We start from the raw sequence: 24,767 nt of genomic DNA, 5'->3' as shown, positions 1-24,767 counted from the left end.
ATGCCAGAAGCAGCAAGAAGTGAATGTAAAAGTGGCATCTCATTGAACCCTCACATAACCTGATGAGTTAGGGATTAGTATCTCTATTCACAGAGAAGGAAACTGAACCATAGAGAGGGCAACTAAACTTGCCCAAAGCCACACAGACAGAAAAGGGCAGAACTGGGATTCCAGCCAGGGCTGGCATTGCCTGGTGGAACTGGTTGGGTGTCTTTGGTCAGGGGTACCTGGACAGATTAATGTAAATTGCGCTGTAAGGTGACTGGGGGTCTGGGAACCAATGGTCACTATTATAGTTCACCCACCTACCCCAAATCTAGGAACCTTAATAAGCAAAACACTCACGCATGCGCGGCCCACGTGCCCATCAGGCAGGATGAGAGAGAAGCAAACGCAACTGTCCAGGGATAGTTGCCAAACAGTTCCGGCCCCGCCTCTATGTTAATGACATGCAGATACATGTAAATTTGCACACGCAACAGCTCAAATCTTTGGGAGCAATGGGGTGGCATAGGAGCGGTTGCTATGGAAACCCAAAAGCGACCGCCCCTCTCCTAACCTCACCAGCAAGCCCATAGACACGTGCACAAAGACCCAGGTTTCCTCGCTCCAGAGCACAGAGGATCACGGAGTCGCGGAGGGTGTGACCGGAAGGACCCTCAGAGACAGCATCCTGCCCGAGGGAAGCTGAGGCCCAGAGAAAATCGCGGGGAGAGCAGAGTAGCCGGGTGCCTTCCATTAAAACCGAGGGAAGCTAGGTGGCCTTTCGGGTCCTTGGCGACTCCTACTCGGGCCTGGCAACGTGAGCCCCGCCCAGCGTTGCTTAGCAACGTCCCCGAACCCTAGTAACCTCGGTCACGCCCCCGGCAACAGTTCAACTAATCCGCTCTCCTGGCCTCTGCCAAAAGAAATCCAAGGGGCTTGTTGACTAGGGCCAAAAGGTGGATGGAGGTCATGTCCAGCTCCCAGGCTCGAAGCCGACTGAGGATTTCGAGGTTCACCTATCCAAGCCCACCCCCCGGCCGAGGTGCTAGAGGGCCACCTTATCACCCCCATTTACAGAGAGTAAAACTGACGCTCCGAAAGGAAGTCCCGGCCCATAGTACAGAGCTTCTTCCTTGAGTGCTCGGTAAGGCAGCAAACGCTCTCCTATCTCCCTAGGAGGGAGCCTTGGGCCTGGAGTTAGGGGGCGCACCGCCGTCCCCCCTACTGCCCTGTGTTAAGAAAATGACCCCAGTTGCTGCCGACTCAGAATTGAGCCGTAGGTTGCATGATAATTTGAGTAATTTGCATATAGCTCTGAGCCTTCACAATCCCCTTGGAGCAGGAAAGTTCCGGAAGGAGCCCCGCCCCCTCTCCGGTTCACCTGTTCTGTCCCTTCTCCCTGTCCCATCCCCGGCACCCCACCCCCGCACCCGCTTCCAATCCCTACGGCTAAATTCCCACACTTCGTCCCGCCCCTAGTTTGGCCTCTGGTCCTGCCGGCCCCGACCTCCATCCCAAGGCTGAGGGCCCCCTCTGCTGTCGGCCGCGGGTAGGGCAGTAGCAGAGATCATGGGGCAGAGACGGGGAACTCCAAACAACTCTTGTCCCAAACTTCCCAGCCCTGGGAGAGGCTGGTACACCGGTAGACTTTGAGAAGGGGTAGGAAGGGGTATACCCCTTCAGGCCGGGGCGGCGGTTGGGGGTGAAGTTCGGGACGTGCCAGAAGTTCTCTCCTCCAATTCAGGCCCTGCTTCTGGGCCCTGGGTTAGGCAGCCAGGAGGTAGGTAGTGCCCCCGGCAGTGCCTAGACTCAGCTCTCCGGAGGCACACATACAGATGCCTTACAACTGTAGCTGCTGTTAGGAGCTCACTCCAGGCCCCAGGCAAAGCAGCCCCATTCTGTCCAAACACCAGCCTCCAACCCCACCCTGAATATCCACCCAACCCAGGCCAAGACCTTTGGCTTTCTCTGGTATCAGTCCGTGGGCGCTCACAAGAGGAACAGAGAGGAGTCATCCTATATGGACCTCCCAACTTTCTCAGCAGCCCCACACACGGACATGCAATCAGACACACACACATGCTAACAGGCACACACACACATAGAGACTCCCATATACACATAGAGACGCCCAGATACACACAGACACAGAGACATGTAGGGATTATGATGGTAATCTCTGACTATCCAGAGTGAAAATTTTTGGTCACTGAAAAATATAAAAACCACTGCAATCTGCTCCCCTTAACAATCTCTAAGAGTCTGCTCCTTCAAAAGCCTCATTTCTCTTCCCCTCTACCCCTCCTCAAAAAGCCACATTTCTCTCTCTCCCCAGCCTAGTGCTGCCTTCTTCCACCCACTTCAAAATACTTACAAAATACTTCCAGACCCCAGCATGGCAACAGCTGTGCCCTCAGGCACAATGATGGTTCAGGACCTCAGACAAGCATCTGGCAAGGCTGCCCCTCCATGCCCAGCACTTTAGCTCTGCTATATCTGTGCACAGAAACTCACAGACACACTGGTTACCTCTACCCCTACCTGGCCAGGCCCAGGGTCCCTCCTGTCCAACCAGCAGATACAGTCTCAACTTTGCCAAATTCTTTATTAAACTGAAAATCAACACCAAACAAACCGCAGAACAGGAAACTCAAACAACTGACTCTCTCCTTCCTCTGCCCCTGTGGCTCTCCCTGGAACAGCTTAGGGTGCAGCACTGCTGAGGGAATTAAAGCCCCTCTGCTGGTGGGCAATGAAGGTCAGGTCTCTCCAACTGGGGGTTCCAAAGAGGAGTCAGGGGCTGGGCCAGGGGGCTCTGGAGCTGCCGGGGCTGGCAAAGGAGGCCAAGGGTCCCAGGGACTGCATGCAGGAGGTGGGACAGAGGGTTGGGGAAGTTGCTCCTGGCCCAGGGACCTCAGTGAGGCTTGGAGCTGATGGCTCATGGCTACCAGGGATTCAAGATGCTGCAGGAGGGCTTGCTGGGGACAGGAGGCCCTGTGGAGGTGCTGACCATGGCTGCCCAGTGCTGCTGAATAGGGATGCCAGGACTGCCACCACCCTGGTTTGGGGGGCCACTGCCCTTGCCCAGGACCCTGCCAGGACTCAGACTCTCCCCACAGTCTCCCTCTGCCTCTGGGGGGCCTCTGCCAAGCACAAGTTCCCCTTGGAGCCAGGCTGCCTTTGTCCCGGCTCTGCTTCAGGGGATCCCTTGGGGGAGGGGAGCCTTTCAGGGCCACATCTGGCCCCGAGTCTTCTGGCTGGGAGCATCTCATCTCCACTTTTCTGTTGAAGGAGACCATTTTGTGAACCTTCCCCCACAAAGGGCTGGACTCTACTGTGGCTGGAAGCCCTGCCTTGGGGAGCAGCACGGCCAGCAACAGGCTTGAGTGAGTGGCTTCCAGGCCTGGAGGAAGAGAGAGGAAGAGAGGGGAAGAGACCAATGACCTGGGAGGAGAGAATGCCTAGCCCCCAGAAGTTGCATTCTGGCTGGGGCAAGAGGTCTGGAGGTTAGGCCCCAGGAAGAGCTTTCCAGCAGTGAGATGGTGCCCATGAGATGCTGGGGAAAGTAAGTGGGAGGGAGAGCCTGACTCCAAAGATTTGCTCTCACAATGTGGGAAAGGGTTCAACTGGCTGAGGGCGGGCATGGATGGTTTGACCTTGACTGTATGCTTCAGAGTCTACTACTTTGTCCCCAGGACATGCAGCCCAGAAAGGTCAAGTTCTCTGCTTAGGAACAGGTACAGTCCACCCCTTGACCCCCAACTCCACCCCCTACCCATGCTTTCCTGGAGCCACGCCCCAGAGGCTATCCATGCACAAAAGTCAGCTTGGCCCAGGATAGCTGTGGTGAAAACATCCCTCTTTCCTCTTTTATTTAGATCTTGCTTTCAGCCAGTTGTTTGTGGGTCCTGCCTCTGTCCTGCTGTGCTTGGGTCAAATGTGGCTATTTCGTGAGTTTCTCTCCAGGGTGCCTGATTGGAGAGGCTGTATGTGTGGTGGTCAGGCACCCAGCTTCTGCTATTGACTGGCTCTGTGACTCTAGACAAGTCACTTGCTTTCTCCCTACCACCGTTTCCTCATTTACGAAATGAAGAAATGAATACTATCATTCTGATGGGGTTGTTTTGAGGACTATATCAATTAATATCAATAAAGCTTTCAGAGCACTGTCTAGCAAGTAGTAAGCAATATCCAAATGTGGGCTATTCTTGTTTGTGTTGTCATGTTTGCCTGTCTCAGCTCCCTTCTGAGATGTGCCCATCTCCAAGGAGATGGGTGACTGTGTCACCAAGTGAGGGGAGGCAGGGTCTGGGACGGGCATGGGGCACTCACCTGGGCCTCCAAGAGGTCGCAGCCTTGTGGGCAGGGGCTGGAAGGCAGGCAGGGGCAGCAGGACCACCCCAACCTGTTCCACAGCTGCCAGGCCATGGCGCTGCTTGTTGTTGAGGTAGGAGTAGAGCAGGTGGAAGTTCTGGGTGTCCCGGGCACCGTGTGGGCACAGTCTGACCGCACAGGCATCCTGCAATTGCAGGAAGGAGAGCAGGTTTAGGAACAGTCACTCTTTGCTCCTGTGAACACCCCTGGTCTCATCTGAACCTCTGAGAACCCTGTGAGGAAGAGCGTCCCCATTTTCCAGAGGTGGAAACAGAAGGCCTGGCCGAGGGTCACCCTGTGAGTCTGTAGTCACAGTGGAATTTGGACCTGGATATCTTAAACCAGACCTCTGCTCCAGAGCTGGAGCAGAAGAGAGCTGAGGGGTAGGGGAGGGGTTACCTTGGCCCGGGCTGGGCAGATGCTGGCCAGAAAGTCCCAGACAGCGTTGGGGGGGATGCAGACTGCAGAGCGGATCACTGGGGGCAGGGCCTGGGGGCAGGCAGGATGGCCAGTCAGCCTCCCAGCTTCCCACCTGCCCAGGGCTGACTCGGTACCAGCTACCCAGAAGCCACAGCCTGTGGCCAAGAGGATGGGCAGGAAGTATACCAGGAAGCCCTAAATGCCCCTGGAGACCTACAGCCCGTCCTGGCCAATCCCCTACAACTTTAAGCCCCTCACTCCCTCCTCTAAACCCTGCCCACCCTCACCCAATGCTTCAGCTGATCATTCACTCAACAATGATTCCTAAAACCCTCCTCTGGGTCAAGAGGCACCAGACCCCTTCTCCTGGTTCCTTCTTGCTTTATGCCTTGGGCTACAGGGAGTCCTTTGCCCATGTGTCTCTGCAGGAGTGGGGCTGGCATCTCATTTGCCCCTGTGCCTAGCACAGGGCCAGGAACAGAGAGGGTGCCAATGACTTGTTTCAGAATGAGTGAGTGAGTGGATGAATGAATGAATGAATGAATGAACAGATAAGGGTGCAAGTAGTTGACTAGGCTGGCCAGTGTGCAAGGGAATCCCTTGACAAGCACGGCAGGAACACCTGGATGAGCTGACAGCTGTGTCCCGAGACCAGCTGGGCCTTGACCCGGAACTGCTTGATGGAGAACATGTCCAGAGACCCTTCCCAGGGCAAATGGCTGGGCAGGGCCTCTGTAGGCCCAGCAGGCATCTGGGGCCTAGAAGAAGGGATAGAAAGACAGGGCTAGGCACAACTCAAGTCATCAGGGCCTCCCCTAGCAGCTCCCTAGTTTTCAGAGAAGGTCCTGTATCCCCAGCGTGGCCTTAGGATGGCCTTACTCAGTGGAGACCAGCAGGCAAGGATGATTAGTTCCATTGCACAGACGGGGAAACTGAGGCCCATACAAGCAGTAAGATTTGCCCTAGGCCATATGGAAAAGCCCAGGCTGTGTCTGCTGCCCCAGCAAGTGGCTTCCCCTACCCACCCTGCTGGGCTGCCCACCTTCCTGGCCCCTGCCCCACACCTGTCCTGGGGCTCCGTGGGAGGCTTCTCCCTGGTCTGGGGCATCTCTGGAGAGGACATAGGGCCTAGGATTGGGACTCTCTGGAAGGCATTGTCCCCCATCCTCCCAGTGGCTTTGAAGGAGCCTGGCATCTTACACGAGGGCTTCCAGTCTGCAAAGAGCAGAGGCAGAAGCTGACATGGAGTGGGTAGCAGCTAGGCTGAAGCCAGCCCAGGGCATTAGAAATAGGGTTGAAACTGGGTTCTTTTAGAGATGACCTGGGACACAGGTACCCCTACCCTGCCACCTTCTCCCCAGTCCAGGAATCCCTGTGGCCCCTGAGCCCCCACATTCAGCCTTGGTCTGCCCACCACCCCTGCACCCCTCCAATGTCTCTCTCCCACCCATGCAGACGTGGCAGCTGGGGTCTAGGAAGTGGTGCTGCTCTGTGGTGTCCTTGTGCTGCTCCGCGGTGTCCTTCGCCATGGCAGGCAGGGCCAGTGCGCTGCGGTCGGTGGACACCATGGGTCCCTGAGGCACAGGAGGAGAGAGGGGTGGGCTGGGAAGGTGGCTGCAGAAGTCAGCAGCCCTCCATGAGTAGGGAGCCTCGTGGATGTAGTTTTACTTTTCTAAATAATATATTCTTTTATTACAAAAGTACCGTGAACTTGTTACAGAAAATTTGGAAAATACAGCCAATTTGAAAAAATTTTTTTAAATCACCCCTGTCCCACCACTTAGAACAACTATGGATTTTCTGGGTATTCAGTATATAGTCATTTTTCTATACACAGGGTTTGGGGGGTCCTTTACTAGAGTAGCTGGGGTCAAATATTCAACCTTGCCTTTTCATTTTGCCTGTGAACCACAGCAGAACCGTAGCACCTGCCACGTGACATCGTCCCTGTAGACACTGCACTGATGAGCGGACTAGAGTGTATGCATCACCTCTGTTTCTAAACAGTCGGGTCATTGCCCAGCTTTCACTATTACTAACAGTACTGAGGACATCCTTGTGCCGACGGTATTTCCTCAAACTTTCAATTACCTCCTTAGGACGGAGTTCTCAGAAGCAGATGACAGAAATGGGGAGAATGAACATTTTCAAGACTCCTGATGCCCATTGCCAAATCTCCCTTTTCCCTCATAATAGAAACAGCTCTAAACACAAACAGACATTGCTTGAGGAAGATCTGAAACGATTTTGAAAACTCTGCTCTTGCCCTTAAAACCACCTCAAGAGTAGAGCCAAAGAACAGGTTTTGGAGTCGGACAGGGACAGCCTGGGTTCCAGTCTCCCCTACGGCCAAGTGGCCTTGAGCAAATGGCTTCAGCTTCCTCACCCAGGAAACTGACATCACCTACCTCCCAGGGCACTGTGAGGTCTGAATGAGGCATTGTTTGTGAAAGAGGCACATAGTAGGTGTTCAACAGGAGTAAAGATTGCTATTCTGAGTTATTTCCCCTCCCCTACTCTGCACCTCACCCCCTTTCCTCTCTCTCTGGCTCCTCCTTCTACATTTACATTCGGTTTATTCTGGGAAAACAGATGGGCGTGGGTTGGGGAGGGGCCACACCCCCTCAGGGCTCCTCTCTGCACAGCCAGCAGTTCTGGTTGTTGGCCTGGATACTGGTTGGGGAGGAGCAGGGATTTCCATCGGTCATATCACTGCATTTCCCCAGCGAACATAGATCAAGGGACCTGCCCCACACTCCCCCACCCTGGACACAGCTGATTAGACCATGGTGAACATCTGACCCACGGAGCACCCAACCAAAGCCAGAGCAGCCCTCTTCTGAGAGTGACTGAAGTGAGCCACTGGGGTGCTCTGATTGGCTGCAGGAGGCTGAGCAGATGGGTTCATGATTCAAGGGCTGCTGAGCCACCTTTTCAGACCACGTGGAAGATGGAGGAGCCAAGGGAGAGGAAGGAGCAGGATGGACAAGAGGATGGGGCAGATCCCCTGAGGCAAGAGGAGACTCTACCCAGACTTCCCTGGACTCCAGGTGGTTCCCTGTCGGTAGCATCCCTAAGTCCTTCTGCGGAATAGAGCAAGTCTCTGCTCCTTACATCCAAAAAGTCACTGGCTCAAACAGTGCGGCCCTCCTGCTTCCCAACCTGGGATCTGGTTGGAATGTCTGAGCTTGAGGGTAACTGCGGAGACAGGACTCACTACCACTCACGTGAGGTGCCTTGGGGTTAGGCCAAAAGGAAGCAGACCAGCACTGAGAAGGCGCTGTCACCCCCATGCTCTCCCAGACCCAGCATGGTAATCATCATTACCCTGCTTTACAGTGAAGACCCTGGGCCTCAGTGTAGTCAGGGACTTGTCCAAGGCCACATGGCTGGTGAGGTGAGGAGTGGGAGCCTTGGGCACAGACCCTGCCTGGCACCAGGTCAGGCCCCACTTACCACCAGATCCTCCAGGGTCAGCATCTGGTCCATGTCCCGCAAGATCTCGACTTCCCCCTTGTGGGTCAGTTTGGAGGCCGGGAGGCTGCACGGCTCCTTCTGTAGCTGCTCAATTATCTCCAGGCCCTGAGGGGCAGAGCAGCCCCAGCTCAGCTGGGGTCAGGGGTCTCTGACCACCAAGAGCCCAAGTGCTCCCTTTTCTCCCTTGAGACCCCTCTGCTGTGACTCTTCTTCCATGCCAGCCCTGTCCCCTCCTCCACACTGCTGCTTCTGCCAGTCCCTCTGCCCTCAGCTCTACCTCTCCATATTCCACTCATTCACCCTCCAATTCCAGCCCTGCCTCCTCCAGGAAGTCTTCTTGAACTTCACCTTCTCCCACAAGTCAAATCTGCCTCCTGACTATACCCCACCCTCTGTCCCGGGAAGAATGGTGGAGTCCAGAGAGCGCAGGCTCTGAAGGACCAGCTGCCATTCACAAAGGCCCACAAGGTAGTACGGCCTTGGGCAAGCTTCTCACTGCTCTAAACCGCAGTTGTTCTGATCTCTAGAAATGAAATTAAGAGCATCATATTAAACAGCATATGTAGAGTGTTTAGCCCGGAGCCTGGCTCATAGTAAATGCTACTTGTGATTCTTATTGGTGATCAATGTCATCCTATCTGAAATGTTTCCTGAAAGCCTGCCTCTTTCTGACAACCCCTGGAGGACAGAGGCCCTGTCCTCCTTGCAGGGCTGGCTTCATGGGCCTGGGCTCCATGCAGTAGCCAGGGCCCTGGGTGTAGAAGGGCCCCATGTTTAATGCTGCTGTCATCTTGAAATTCTTAATTATTGAACAAAGTGCCCATATCTTCATTCTGCACTGTCCCCACCAAGACAACCATTATGCAAGCATCTCCCAAAGCTGGCTCAGTGCCCACACCTTCACTGCCCCTGAGCAGTCCCCAGGGAAGGAGAGCCCCACAGACACAGGGTCTATGGGGGTGTAGCTGTGAAGTGTGGGTGCTATGGGGTCTCTCACCCAGCCTAGAGCATCAGGAAGACTTCCAGCCTTTTCCAGGGCTTCTGAAGCTCGGATGGGAGCAGGGGAACCCCACAGGGTCTACCTCCCATGGATGCTGGGTGACAATCCTGGAGTCCAGACTCTGGACCATCAACTCCAGTCCCCCCACCCCCCAGCCCAGCTCCACAGAAAAGCAAGTAGAAGATGACATCTCCCAGGGATGTAACCCCTCTTCCAGATGCTTCACCCCCAACCCCCTTCATTTCTGCTTTTTTTTTTGGTGGAGAGTCTCTCTGACTCTCCCTGGCTGCCTGATCTTCCCGTTTCCTCATTTCTGTTTCTCTCTGTCCTGTTCTCCCTGCCTCATGGTCTTCCTCCTCTCTCTACTTTGTCTCTCCAGCTCCATCCTCAGCCTTCCCCCTCCCAAAACCCCTCCCACATGTCCTGACTTGAACCAATAGCTCACCCTCTTCTCCTCCTGGTCCCGCCATCGGGCCAGCTCTTTGGGGGCCAGCTGGACTGAGTTCATCCGCACCAGGTCGTGAGGGGTGACATCTCCGTGAGCCACTTTGAAAAACAGGTCCTGCAGGGACAGGGGCTGCACCATGCCGCTTGGAGAGACCCCCACCCCGACCCCATGCCAGGGCTTCGCACCTCTGAGGGAGGCCTGGCCCAGCCCAAAGCCCTGCTCACCCAGTTCCTGGGGTCTCGGAGGTTGAACAGGAGGCTGCGGTACTTGGTCTTGTAGCGGCTATTGGTGGCTTGTGTCAGGTCGTAGAGGGCTGTTTCAATGCCAGCAGCGATGCCCTCCACCGCCTCCTCACTCAGCACCAGGTCTGGGAGCTCCCGAAGGCTGCGGGGGACAAGGGCAGTGCCAGAGCACTGAGCCCATGGGGTTATCCTGGCACTCAGCCCGAGAGGGAGACCTGGGTGAGAGCAGGGTCTGGGCCAACTCCAGTTTCCCTTCTGAACATTTTCCTACATGAAGCCATTTATCCTCATTCCAACTCTGTGAGGGAGGAGGAGGATCATTCCCCATTTACAGATGGGGTGACTGAGGCTCAGAGAAGATAAGGGGCTTGCCCGAAGCCATGCAATTAGTGGATAAGCAAGATCTGATTGCTCAGCCCATGCTCCATCCCTAGCCAGTGAAGTGGGGTGTGGATGGAGGAAAGGAAGCCTGGAGGGAGGGGAAGGCATTGATCAGGACAGGGGACAGAGCCCTGGCCCTGGATGTAACCTTGAATCTGCCACTGACTTTCTGTGTGGCCTCTGCAAAATCCTGCCCTCTCTGGGCCTTGGTCTCAACATTAGTAAATGAGAGCTCTGGGCTCAGAGCTCTGAGATAGTCCCAGCACAGAGTCTCATTGTATCTGAAAGTATTTGCTGTGGGTGAGGACCATGAGGGCCTGAACAGGCACTGAGAGCTGTCATGGCTTAAGTGGAAAGCTCGACCTTAAAGCCAGAGAGACCCCAGTTCAAATTCAGTTCTCCATTGGCTCCTTATGCTGACAAATGACCTCACAACTACAAAATGGGGTTAGCTGTACGCACAAAAGCCCTTAGAACACAGCCCTGGGAGTTGTGAGGGTACCCCTTCCGGATGTCAAGGATGTCAGGGAAGTCAGAGCAAGGCCTTACCGACTCCACAGCACCTCTTGCATAGCGCGGACCACAGTGCCCCGTACCTCAATATCCAGGGGCAGCTTCTCCTGTTGGGGCTGAAGTTGAGCTGTGGAGAAAGAGAGTCACAGGCTCCCAGTGGATGCTCAGGGGCAAGTGGAAGGGGAGACTCAATGCTGACGGGTTGGGTAGCCAAGGGAGGGGTCCCAACCTCAGGAACCTACCAGGACCTAGGGTGTCTAGGACGTCTGTCTGGGAGCCGAGCCCAGGCAGCCAGCAGCCTCTACCCCTTTGGGAAAGGACTACGGGCTGATTAAAGGGGGAGGGCGTAGGAGAGGAGTCCTAACAGGAGCTGGGCATGGCCGCTTACCTGAGTCCTCTCCCTCATCTTGTTTACCACGCTCCTCCTCTTTAGCCTCCACTAGGCCGCACTGTGGCTGGGGTGGGGGAGTGGAGTAGGGGTAAGGAACTGAGGCCTTGTCTTTGGGTGCAGCCTCCTGGCCCCAGGGGGCCACTGCTTCTCCAGTTGCCTCCCCACTCCCCCATTCTCCCTGACCTGTGCTCCAGCGAGGGAGGCCGTGTGGCCAGGGCAGAAGCACTCACCCCAGGACACTCAGCATCGGCCTCCTGAAAGGGGACCCCATCCTGCAACAGAACAAGGATGTGGAAAAGAAGGTGGTGTCCCTGGGGGGCAGAGAATGACTCCCGGGATAGTGGAAGGGATCAGAGAGGCCACCAGAGTCCCATGCTGTCCCCCTTGAGGGAGGCCACTAGAGGACCTTGGGATGGTAGGACTTGCTCATTGGCCAGGAACAAAGGTCAGCGACTGCTCTCTCCCCAGATACGAGGGGCCTGGCCCCCTTCCTCCCTTGCCCTGGCAAGCTCCTGAACTCAGCAGTGCAGAAGGAGCACACAGCCCTCAGCAGACATCTAACCCTGCCTCTGGCTATTACACTGTGTGACCTTGAGCAAGTTATAGCTTCTCTCTGGCTGCAGCACCATCTCTATGAATCAGGTGTGCAAGTGCCGCTTTCAGCAGGATTAAGTGACATGTCAGTGTAAATAACCTGTTCTGTACCTGGCACCCCTCAAGGCCCTGGGCCATTGGCGTTTCCTTCTTTCTGGGCCTCTGGGCAGGTGAGGCTGAGCTGACCTCCATCATGTCCTCCAGAACCTCCAGCTTTGGAGGCAGCGGCCCCCTAGCCTGGCCACGGCTGATGGCCCCCAGGAGACGGATCACCGCGCCAGAACCAACCTGCTGGGGGAGAAGAGCCCTTCAGAGCCCTCGCCTCACCTGTACTTGTTTACTGTCGCTCTGTCCCACTGGACTGTAAGCTGCGTGAGGACAGGAACCATGTATGTCTTGGCCTACACTGTGTTCCCAGTGCCTACAAAAGGCCTAGAAAACAGCAGGGTTCAATAAATGTTTGTAGGCTGCCTGGCCTCTGTCCCAAGATAGGAGCCTGTATTCACTCCCATCCTCTCTGTTTCCCCTCTCACTCCCAGCCACGTTCAGAGTCAACTGGACCCTGTACTGAGACCCTTCTCACCCTTTTCACTAGAGATGCTGCTTATCAAGGGGACAGATTCTGAGTCCACTTTCCATTCTTCAAAGCCCTGTCATGCCCCTTTTTGGGGGTCACCGGCTTGCTCTTTGCACTTCCCCTGAAGCAGGCACATGGTGAACATGTCCATCACCCCTCTATTGCCTTTTGGAGGAAGCCCTTCAACATCATTTCAAGGTGCAGAGAAGTTTGGGGTCTTCTAATGATCTACAGAATCTATTCTATTCCCCTTTTTGCTTTGGCTGCTAGGAAGCTTAGCATTAACTTTGAACCCAGCAGCTATACCTTTCCAGGATTACAAGGCAAGGGGTTGCTGTAACAAGATTTCCCCTTCTCCTTCCCCTTTTCTTGCTTCCTTTAGGCTTTTATCCCAATTTAAGTATGTTTTTATTCTTTTAACTTAAAACAAACCATGGGGAATTGTTTTGAAAGCAAATGGGTCTGAACACTAATCCTTGAATGAATTATCATGAATGGTCAGGTTCCAAGGTTTGGGGGAAACTGGAAGTCTGAGATTCAGCATCGTAGGGAATGGGGAACACTAGGAAGCTCTGGACTAGGGTAGGCCATGAGGGGCTGGGATTGCCTTTACTGGGGAGGACCCCTCCCACCCCACCAGACCTCAGGAGAAGGAGGAAGAGGAATAATAAAAGCAAAAACCTACATAACACACATGCTTCACCCCATGGGGCATTTTCACTGCCTCCTTGGAAAGAAAGAAGACACAGAGATTAGAAATCAGAGGACCAGTGACCCCACTGCAGGGAATTCACAAGAAGACACCCACACTAAGGTGAAAGATGTATATTTAGTGTTCGCTGGGTTGGCATTTATAACAACAAGAAAAAAACTGGATATAATCCAATGTCCATCAAAAGGGGAATGGGTAATAATTGGTGATACATCATACTATGGATTTTAATTGGCCATTAAAAGAAATGAGTCATAATAAAAAACTAATATTCATTGGGGGCTTATAAAGCAGCTGGCCCTGGAGGAAGTCATACCTGATCTTATCAAGGTCTCAGAAAATACCAAGAAGTATGTACAATTTCTATCCCCATTTTCCAGATGCAGACACTGAGGCTCAGAGAGGCTCTGAAAAGTCCTGTAGCTAAGTGACAGAGCTAGGATTAGAACCTAGTTCTGCCTGACTCCAGGGCCCAGGCACTTAAATGCTGGGCTATATGGAAAGCACTGACAGATGTGGAAAGATTCATGGAAAGATGTCAAGGCATATTATTTGGGGAAAAAGAAAAAAATAGGTTATGGAACAGTATCTGTTGCATAAGCCCATTTATGTAAATATATATTTATAGATGCATAATACAGGTTATCTCTTGGGAATGAAATTCCAGGGGGATTTTCGCTTCTACTTGTAGACACTTGGCTATTTATGTTATTCAAAGTGAGCATGTGTTTCTTTTACAATCAGAAACATATTTTTTAAATTAAAAAACGAGTTCAGAACAATATGTGTCGTGTGCTACCATTTGCGTTAAAAATGGAGAGAAGGAATTTTTAATTTGTATTTGCTTGAATCTGCATAAAACATCTCTGGAAGTATCTACAAAAACCTTATAATAACAGAGGCTGCCAGCAGGAAAGGGACTAAGAGCTGGGAAGGAGACTTTTTGGTTTTTGTTTTTTTTTTTCTTTTTTAAACCATGGGAATGAAACAGCCTTTCAAAAAAGTAAATTGAGAAACGGGGGAATACAGAACACAGGGGACATCTGGGAAGGAAAACAGGAAAGATATTAAGAATAGTCCTTCACAGTTTAAAACTTTTTGGCTGGCCCCCGTTCTCAGGGGTCCATATACTAGCATATGAGACTCTAAAACATCAGACAGCAGAATCAGATCAGCAAAGACTTTAGATACTGGACTTATCAGACTGGAGTACGACATATGTATGTATAATATGTTTAAAGAAATAAAAGGAGATGTCATACATACAAGTGAAGGGCAAAAAATATATATAGAAAGACCAACCAGATTTGGTTGGGAACCAAACACAACTTCTAGAAATGAAAAATAGTATAATAATAACTATTAAAAGTAAAAGTCCTCTTCAGCAAGTGATGTTGGGAAAACTGGATAGCAGCATGTAAATCAATGAAGTTAGAACACTCCTTCACTCCACACAAAAATAAACTCAAAATGGCTTAAAGACTTAAATATAAGACAAGACACAATAAATCTCCTAGAAGAAAACATAGGCAAAACATTCTCTGACATAAATCTTAGCAGCGTTCTCCCAGGGCAGGCAATGGAAATAAGAGCAAAAATAAACAAATGGGACCTAATTAAATTTATAAGCTTTTGCACAGCAAAGGAAACCATAAGCAAAACAAAATGACAGCCTAAGGAACGGGAGAAAATATTTGCAAATGATGCAACTGACAAAGGCTTAATTTCCAGAATATAGAAACAGCTCATACAACTCAATAACAAAAAAGCCAACCCAATCCAAAAATGGGCAGAAGACCTAAACAAGCATTTCTCCAATGAAGACATATGAATGGCCAATAGAATATGAAAAAATGCTCAGTATCACTAATTAGCAGAGAAATGCAAATCAAAACTACAATGAGGTATCACCTCACACCAGTCAGAATGGCCATCATTCAAAAGTCCATGCAATAAATGCTGGAAAGGGTGTGGAGAAAGGGAACCCTCCTACACTGTTGGTGGGAGTGTAGTTTGGTGCAGCCGTTATGGAAAACAGTATGGAGAGTCCTCAAAAAACTAAAAATAGACTTACCATATGACCCAGCAATCCCACTTCTGGGTATATATCCAGAGGGAACTCTAAAGTAAAAAGATATGTGCACCCCAATGTCCATAGTAGCACTATTTACAATAACCAAGACATTGAACTAACCTAAATGTCCATCAACAGATAACTGAATAAAGAAGTTGTGGTATATTTATACAATGGAATACTACTCTGTCATAAAAAAGAATAAACTAATGCCATTTGCAGCAACATGGATGGACCTAGAGATCATCATTCTAAGTGAAGTAAGCCAGAAAGAGAAAGAAAAATACCATGATATCACTCATATGCGGAATCTGAAAAAATAAAAAAAGGACACTATGAACTCATCTACAAAACAGAAACAAACTTGCAGACTTAGTAAACAATCTTATGGTTACCAGGGAAAGGGGGTGGGAGGGGATAAATTCAGGAGTCTGAGATTTACAAATGTTAGCCACTATATATAAAAATAGATTTTTTTTAAAGTTTCTTTTGTATAGCACAGGGAACTATGTTCAATATCTTATAATAACCTTTAACAGAAAAAATACAAAAATGAATATACGTATATATATATGCATGACTGGGACATTGTGCTGTACACCAGAGACTCACACATTGTAATTGACTGTACTTCAATTTAAAAAAAATTTTTGAAGTCAATATATAGGTTTAATAGCATATTACATACAGCTGAAATAAGTTAGTGAACAAGAAGATAGATTTAAAGACATTATCCAAAATATTCACAGCACATACTCTGTTGAAACACCATCAAAGAGACACAAAGGATAGATAGAATGAAAAGGACTAATTTCACTTTGGAACTAAAGTTCCAGAAGGAGAGAGGAGAAAGAATTGAGCAGTGGGAGTATTTGAAGATAGATGGCTAAGAATTTTCATGAATTGATAACAGATAATTGAGATTCAAAAATCTCAGTGAATTTTCAAAAGTTAAGAAAAAGTAAATCCACACCTAGACAAATCATAGTGAAACTGGTCTACACCAATGATAAAGAGATCCTAAAAGCATCAAGAGGGAAAAAAAAGGCTAACATTTTAATAGCACTGAAAAGATGCTACCAGTGTTCTGAATGTCTTCCATGTTAGTTCACTTAAACTTCATCAAACTCTATGAGCTAGGTACTGGTACTATATTATTGCTCCCATTTTACAGAAGGGGAAATTGAGGCATACAGAGGCACAGAGAGGTTAATCAGCTTGCCCACTGTCATACAGTTGGTAAACCAAAGATCTAAGATTTAAATCAAGGCAGTCTGATTCCAGAGGCCACACCGTTAACTACTAACCCTATAATGCTGCTCATCAAAAGACATTTTATCTACAAAGGAATGGCAGTTAGACTAACAGCTAACTTGTCAATAGTAATATGGAAGGCAAAACATAGCAGAATGATATTTTCAATATGCATAAAGAAAATATCAATTGTGGAACAAGAAAAAATATTTTTTGAGAATAAAGGTAAAGATATTGAGAAACCAAGAAAGTTATTATTTTTCTTGATAATTTAATTTTTCTCAATAAACAAGATGTTAAAGGATGAACTTGAGGCAGAAGGAAGGAGAAATGATCCCAGATAGAAAAGCTGAGATGCAAAAAGGAATTCTGAGCAAAGAAAATGATAAATTTATGTTGTTAAATCTAAATAAACTGATTATATGAAACTATAATATTTGTATAATTTGTGGAATTAAAAAAATAACTTAGGACCAACTTACTAGATAACAACAGCCCATAGATTGGGGAGGTGCATACATGAAATCAAAGCATTCTGAGATCCTCATATCATTTCAGAGAAAGATAAAAATAGTAACTACCTTTATACTTATGAAAGGTTAGGTATTTGTGTTAACATTGCTAAAACAGCCACCAAAAGAATATTAACAGGGCACAGAAAATTTCCAAACTATTAGAGAGATAAAAAAGGAAGCAGAAAAACTAATCGATCTAAAAGAAGGTAAGAAAAAGGTGAAAAGTATAGAAAATGCAAGATATATGCAAAGCACAAAATAAGACAGTAGGAATGGATTCAAATAAATCAGTGACTACAACAAGTGTAAATGGACTAATACTTCAGACGAATATAAAAATTATCAGACTTTTTAAAAAAAGAAAATCCAATTACAAGATATTTATAAAACTTATTTCTAAAACACAACAATGCAAAATGGTTAAGAGGAAAACATAGAGTAATATGTGAATGAGCAAATGCTAACCAAAATAAGGCTTTGTATCTCTACTAATATCAGATAAAACAGACTGTAAGGCAAAAAATAGAGGCAAAGACCTCATTACATAATGATTAGCATTTTCACCAGGAAGCTATAATAGCTCTAAATGTATAAGCATCCAATAACATAATCTCAAAAAACATCAAGGAAAAATTGACTAAGCTATGAGGAAAAAGACAAATCCACCAGTAACAAGAAATTTTAATGTATTTCTCTAACTACTGCTAAATCTAGCTGACAAAATAATCAGCAAGGATAAAAAAGATTCAATGAAAACAATGAAGAAGCTTAATCTGTGTGCATGTATATAGAACACTGTTCTTATCAACTAGAACATATGTATTATTTTCAAGGACACATGTAACATACATGAAAATTAAGCACAGCCTGAGCCATAAAGCAAATCTCAATAAATTTCAAATGACTAGTATTTTTTAGACCAACACCCCCCAATTAAATATAAATGTGAGCCATATGTGTACTTTTAAGTTTTCTAGATGCCACATTAAAAAAAAGGAAAAAGAAACAAGTGAAATTCATTTCATATTTTATTTAACTCAACATATCCAAAATATTATCATTTCAACATGTAATCAATATAAAATTATTAATGAAATTTTAACTTTTTTTTGTACTGAGTCCTTGAAATCCAGGGTGTGTTTTACACCTGTAAGTACATCTCAGTTTGGATTGGCCAAGTTTCAAGTGCTCACTAGACACAAGAGGCTAGTGGCTACTGTATCAGACAACTTAGATAAAGATGACTTTCTCAGAACACAATATGATTAAGTTAAAAAGCAATAATAAAAAGAAAGAGAGAAAGAAAAGAAAGAAACCCCTATGAATGGAAATTAAGAAATACACTTTTGAAAATGAATATATGTGTATATATATGCAAGACTGGGACATTATGCTGTACGCCAGAAGTTGACACATTGTAACTGACTATACTTCAATTAAAAGGGAAAAAGAAGAAATACACTTCTAAATGACACATAGGCCAAAGAAAAATTGTAATAAAAATTATGAAATACTGAGAATTGAATGATAAGACTATATATTAGAGTGTGTGGATACAGCTAATACGATAATTAGAGGCTTCTTTATAATTTTAAATTACTTTATTAGAAAGGAAAAAGACATAAAATTAATGAAATAAGCATCATTCTTAAGATATTATAAAATTAGAGACTAAATGGAAAGAAAGATGACCCTGAAAACAACCATACAATGGAGAGGATCAACAAAACCAAAAATTGGTTCTTTGAAAAGACTGAAAACACCAGACAGTTCTCTGGCAACATTAGGGAAAAAGGTAAGGTACAACTAGACAACATTTGGAATGAGTAATCATGAGTGCACAGATATTAAAAAGATTAAAGGCTACTGTGAAATACTTTATGCCAACATGCCAATAAATTTGAAAACTCAGATTAAGTAGATACATTTCTAGAAAAATATAGCTTAGCAAAATTGAGTCAAGAAAAAAATATTTTGAACTGAATAAACCTACAATCATAGAATAAACTGAGTAGAGAAGGAAACATCTTCCCTAAAGAAAACACCAGTCCAAACATTTTTTTTATCAGTATTCTACCAAAATGTTCAAAGAACAAATAATTCCAATCTTATACAAATTATTGCAGAAAACAGAAAAGGAGAAGACACTCTGCAATTCTAAGAGGCTGCAAAACCTGACCACTTATTTGCTGTGTGACCACTTATTTGCTGTGTGACCCTGAATTCCAGTTTTCTTAATCAGCAAAACAAAGTTACTAACATTGACTTTTAATACTATTGTGAGGATTAAATATGAGATGATGACGTCTGTGAAGCTCCTGGTATACAGTAAGCACTTAAAAGAGCTATTCTTAGGCTGTTCAACTGCTGGAGACACATTCCTCCCTCACACACTTCCTGATGCTTTGCAGCTGCAGACAAAGTACCCAAGCCTGGGAGCCTAGGTGGGGCCGGAGGAGTTGTGTGCCTCCCAAGCTGTGATGGGCGGAGCAGGGGCACTGGCAGAGCTGCCCTCCCATGTCCCCTGCTATCCCATCCACAGAGTGACTCCAGACCTCACTGATCACTCACTGTGGGACTCAGGACAGAGAAGAAAATGGTGTTTCAACCCACCTCCCCACCTCCCTCCAAGAGTCTCCAACTCACACCAAAAGAATACAACACAACCAACCTCTCAGCTTCCCAGCCATTTTGGGGCCCAGCTGATAGAGGCGGCAACTAAGATTCAGAGAAGAGAGATCTCTCTAAAGTCACTCCATTCTAAGAAGCAGAGCCTGACCTTGAACCCGTCTATCTGCCCTTGACATGGGCCAAGCTGCCTCCAGGAGAAGGTGCCAGGGCCCTGAAAGGGGCTCCAGTCCAGCCAGGCACTATGCCCACGCTTGCCATGCCTGCCCACGCCCCACTCAGCCCTGTCCTCAACCACCTGCCCGTCCCTGTCACAGCCCAGCCTCAATTCTTCTCCTGCAGCTGGCACCAGTTGCCATGGCAACGGGTTGTTTGGGAAGTTGTGGGATGACAGGCGGAGCCACAGAGTCAAGGATAGGGCCAGGAGGAGAGAGCAGCCGTGAGCTGCTTGCAGTGCAGGCAGGCAGGCAGGCACCTGGCTCTACCACCCCTGCCCCCAAACACTGCAGACCCAGGAATCCCAATTCTGGGCATCTGGCCCAAATACATAATCTGAAATGGGGAGAAGCCAGATGCACAGGGATGTTCACCCTGGCAGTACTTAGAGCAGGACAAAATTGTATGTCAATAACAGATAACATTTTTGAGTATTTTTCTTATACCAGGCACTGTGCTAAATGTCAAACACACGTTCATGTCATCTCATCTACTCCTCACCACCACCCTTTGGGTAAGTTCTTTTAACACCCCGATTTTGCAGATGAGGAAAATACACTCCAAAAGGTGAAGCTACTTGCACAGGTCATTCTGATAGTGGCAAAGCCAGAATGAACACAAGCTGTTGGCCTCTGGGCTTTGTGCTCTTTTTTATTTTTATTTTTTATATGTTTTTTCTTTTTTGGGGGAGTAGGTAATTAGGTTTGTTTGTTTGTTTTAATGGAGGTACTGGGGATTGCTTGGTCCTGCGTGCTAGGCATGCACTCTACCACTGAGCTATACCCTCCCCCTGGGCTTCGTGCTCTTAACTACACAATAGTATTTGGAAATGAGAAAAGGAAGTCCTGGCTTATCCTCTGGTCCTGTTAGTGCCGGCAGACAGCTATGATGCAGGGTCCAGGGAACACACAGATTCAGCAAAACAGTATGTACCAACTTGGAAAGATCTTCAAATAATTTAGCACTTGAAAAATAAACAAAGTAAAAGTCCCAGAACAATGAAGCATAGTATGAGCCTACTTATATATAAAAAATTGTGATCAATATATAGACGTTCATATATGTATAGAAGTTCATAAAAAGGAGACTAGAAGGATGTTAACCATTAACAGTGGTTATTTCCACACAAAGGGCAACTTGGCCAGGAGACATTAAAAGGGATTTCTGCATTCCGTGTTAACAAATTCATTGTAAAACAGTTTTTTTAATACCTAAAAAGTCAAGTTATAAATTTTGACACACGTGATCCAATTTCTAGGCAAAGAAAAGATATCCATGCATAGGAAAAAGATGGAAGAAAGGACATACACCAAAATGTCAATAGGAGATAGCTCTAAATGCTGACATTATGAGGGTTTTTGTTTCTTCCTTATTTTCTATGATAAACACTTACTAGTTTTTTAACTAAAAATTAATGTTTCTGAGTGATGTTTGCAAAGACAATGTAACAGCATTTCTAATGTAATTATAGTATCAAATAGTGGTAAATCACACAAGCAGCTCATTGGTTCCTATCCCAGTTCTACTAATTTGCTATCTGGTCTTGAACTAGTCATTTCACCTGTCTGAGCCTCCGTGTCCCCATCATTAAAATGGGTATATAGCAATAGCATAGACCTTGTAGCGTGTTAGGAAGGTGGGAAATAAAGTGCTCAGCACAGTACCCACCATGTGGTAAGGAAGCCTGGTGCTATTACTGCTGTGATGCTAATGAGGAATGTGTACAAGTGGGTAAGCTCTCCAAACAGACTGCCTGGGTTTGCATCCTGGCTCTGTCATTTACCAGCTGTGGGACCTTGGGCCTGTAACCTTACCTCTCTGGGCTTCATGCAAAGAATAAATCAAAAGCACCTAGCATATAATACATATTCAATAAATGTCATAAAAAATTCAACTACGTGAGAAATATACATCAAAAACAGGTAATGCCATATTCTCCCTTGGTGTATAAACATGTCAGCTATGATTATTAATCAAATGACAGTTATTATTAGCAGTAAAGGAACAATGGAAAGGGAAGCAGTGAATGCAGGGAACATGGCCAGGAACTGACTCCCTTGCTGTATGAGCTTGGAGAAGTTTGTTAACTTCCCTGAGCCTCAGTTTCCCCATCTGGAAATATAGGACTAATGCCTATCTCACAGGGCCATGGTGACACCTGAGGAAAAGCAAATTTAACATGAATGAACCTTACCTTGTGCCTTATGCTGTGCTAGGCATGTTATTTTACACCATCATCACATTTAATGCTCAAAACAACACCATTAAATTGGAATTAGTGTTCCAATTTTACCAACAAGGAAACAGGGAGGTTATAAAATATTCCAGAGTAACTCAGCTAGGAAGTGGGCAGAAATAAGATTTGAACCCAGGACTCCCTGACTCCAAAAGATAATGATGCCTTTTCTATCCCAACTGTTTAGACTCAGCTTACCAGTCTGTGGCAGCCTCCTGGGCTGGGGTCCTCTGGCTGGTCCTGGTTGGAGTTGTCTGAGCCTCTGTCAGCGCTCTCGTCCTGGTCATAGGGCACTGGGCCCCTTCTCAACTTTTTAGCACGCCTGCAACTTCTCTGCCCCGTGGATGGGCCTGAGCTGGCCTTGCCGGCTGCAGGCTCCTGGGAGCTGGTGGGGTTGTCAGTGGAAGCAGCAAGTTCCTGCTCTGGCCTCGCCCCCGACCCCGGCTGAGCCTTGACCTCCAGCTCTTCCTGGTTGTGCGAGGCGGCAGGGCCATGATCATCGCCAGCTCCCACAATGTGTTTGGCTTCTTGACACTCTGTAGAAGCCTTTCCAGACACTCCCAGGCACAGTGCAGGGCTCAGTGGAGGATCCCAGGCAGGTGGCCGAAGGGACTCTCCTTCACTGGGCAGTGGGGACCCGACAGGGTCACAGGGGCTGCCTGGCTGGGCCCCAGCCCCTGCAGTAGGCAAATATTCAAACTTCTTAGTCCCTGAGGCACATCCCACCCAAACTTCACCTGGATCTCCAGGCCCAGACCCAGTGTCCTTGGAAGAGAGAGGATTGCAAGGGCCTCCCACAGACTCCATGTCAGCACCTTGTGGGGGACCTCCCACAGACTGGGGCTTGTCCCCACCAGGGCTCTGATCAAGCCACAAGATGCCACCAGCCCGCTCCCCACCCTCTGAGTGGGCCTCACACTTCCTGCTTTTCTTTCCTGCCCCCACAGAAATGCTACAAAGATTCCTGGGCCAACCTCCAGCTAAGATGTCGTGCAGAGAAATCTGGAGCCTCTTGGGGGCCTGAGCCCTCCCCTGGGCAGGCACTGTGGGCATCAGGTTGTGGAGCCTGGGGCCAAGCACCCAGTCCTGGCTCTGTCTCACAGCTTGCAGCCCCGGGACCACCAGGTGGTCCTGGGCCTCCAGGCTGGTTCCACAAGCACCCACAGCCTGGGAGCTGGCACCTCCATGGGCCTCTTCCCTGAAGACCTTCTTCCTGCTGCCAGCCCAGACTGGCACCCCAGAGCTCTCTCCTGGAAGGTTTAGTACTAGGCCTGACATGGAGTTGGTTTCTTCCACATCCTCCCAGAAAAGCCCACAGCTGTGGAGGGGACTGAAAACAGGATCTTCTGTGCTGGAGCCCTCTGCAGCCGCCTCCTGAGACATGTCTGTCCACCTACTGGGGCCCAAAGCAGAAGGCAGGCCCTGTGAGGAGACAGAGACTTCACCATGGAGGGCCTGACTCGGCAGCCCAGTCAGGACACCAGGCCAGTGGGAACCTGGGAGGCAGCTTCCCCCACAGGTGGCACCTCCAGGGAGACAGCCCACAGTAACTTCTGATGTAAGCACCCCAGCAGGACCTGGGGCCCCAGGTGAGGGACGGGAGGCCTGCCTCCAAACAGGGTTGAGCTAGAGCCACCTTTAAGGCCCTCCCCTCTCAGATGTTTGCTTAAATGGGCTATAGAAACAACAATGATCATTTATTAATTACTTACTCATGTGCATTATTTCACTGCATGCTGGCAGCCACAGGTGAAGAAACTGAGATTCAAAGAGGTAAAGTGACTCGCTCAAGGATGCGCGCGGACGGCAAGTGGAAGAACCGGGGTTCTCTCCCCCACAAAAAGCCCAGCTCTAAACCACTTGGCACAGAGCAGGCACTGAATGGGGTTCATTTCCCATCACCTCGCCCGTACCCCTGATACTGGTCCAGGTTTGACAGACACTCCACTCAGGCTCCCAGGCCTCACCAAGCAATCCCCCACCGGTCCAGACGCTCTCACCTTGGGTCCCTGGGTTCCACCCTCAGCTATAAAGGGGCTGGGACCACGTGATGCGGAGAGCCCTGGGCGAGAGACGGGGGCGGACTCTATTGACGCGCAAACGGCGATACCCGAAGCGTGCTGGCTTCCCTGCTCCGGCAGAGGGCGCCCTCTCCCTCCCGAGGGCTTCCCGGAGGAGGTGCCAATTCCTGGGTGCCTGGCGACGAAGGGTCTTGAATTCCTGCCTGCGAATTAAACATGATCCTTGGGAGATGGGGAGTTACAGAAAGTGCCTGAACTTTTCGGGGAATGTCAGAATCAGATCTAGATTTTTGCTGAATCATTTATTTTAATTATTTCTCAAATATAATTCCTGTAGATAAAAATGCACACCCAAGCCCAACATAAAGGTTAGAAATAAAAGCTAAAAGCATCACCTCACTCCCCAGTTCTTAGGAGCAACATTCTTTCTTCTTTCTTTTGTCTTTTTTCTCTTTCTTTCTTCTCTCACCATGTTGTCATTGTTTTAATTTTTATTAATATAACTGAATAATATACTTATGCTTCTATTTATTGTTAACAGTAACTGTTGACTCCCTGCTGTGTGATTTCATTAACCATCCTTCCCGCATTCTCCCAGTTTTTGTTTTTTATATTTATGTCTTTTGTTTTTCTATTGGTTGCTAATACAGCTCCCTGAGTACGGGGGATTTGGTTCCCCAAACCCCCACACACCAAAATTCCCCAATGC

General features: G+C 48.2%; 1 protein-coding gene across 1 annotated transcript; it reads right to left on the bottom strand.

Annotated features, from left to right (window-relative positions):
* Positions 1 to 2,573: 2,573 nt before the first annotated feature.
* Positions 2,574 to 24,446, bottom strand: SPOCD1 (SPOC domain containing 1). Its single transcript, XM_074377816.1, has 15 exons — positions 22,236 to 24,446; positions 13,088 to 13,129; positions 11,937 to 12,116; positions 11,462 to 11,503; positions 11,229 to 11,295; positions 10,877 to 10,967; positions 9,929 to 10,088; positions 9,702 to 9,818; positions 8,236 to 8,361; positions 6,227 to 6,353; positions 5,844 to 5,994; positions 5,402 to 5,537; positions 4,759 to 4,848; positions 4,318 to 4,504; positions 2,574 to 3,388 (listed from the first exon to the last, which is right to left on the bottom strand). The coding sequence occupies exons 1-15, from the start codon at positions 23,418 to 23,420 to the stop codon at positions 2,745 to 2,747; spliced, it is 3,345 nt and encodes a 1,114-aa protein (XP_074233917.1). The 5' UTR covers positions 23,421 to 24,446; the 3' UTR covers positions 2,574 to 2,744.
* Between the last annotated feature and the right edge of the window lie 321 nt (positions 24,447 to 24,767).

This window comes from Camelus bactrianus, chromosome 13 (genome assembly GCF_048773025.1).
Source record: "Camelus bactrianus isolate YW-2024 breed Bactrian camel chromosome 13, ASM4877302v1, whole genome shotgun sequence".
NCBI lineage: Eukaryota > Metazoa > Chordata > Mammalia > Artiodactyla > Camelidae > Camelus > Camelus bactrianus.
This window is presented reverse-complemented; position numbering and strand designations above follow the sequence as displayed.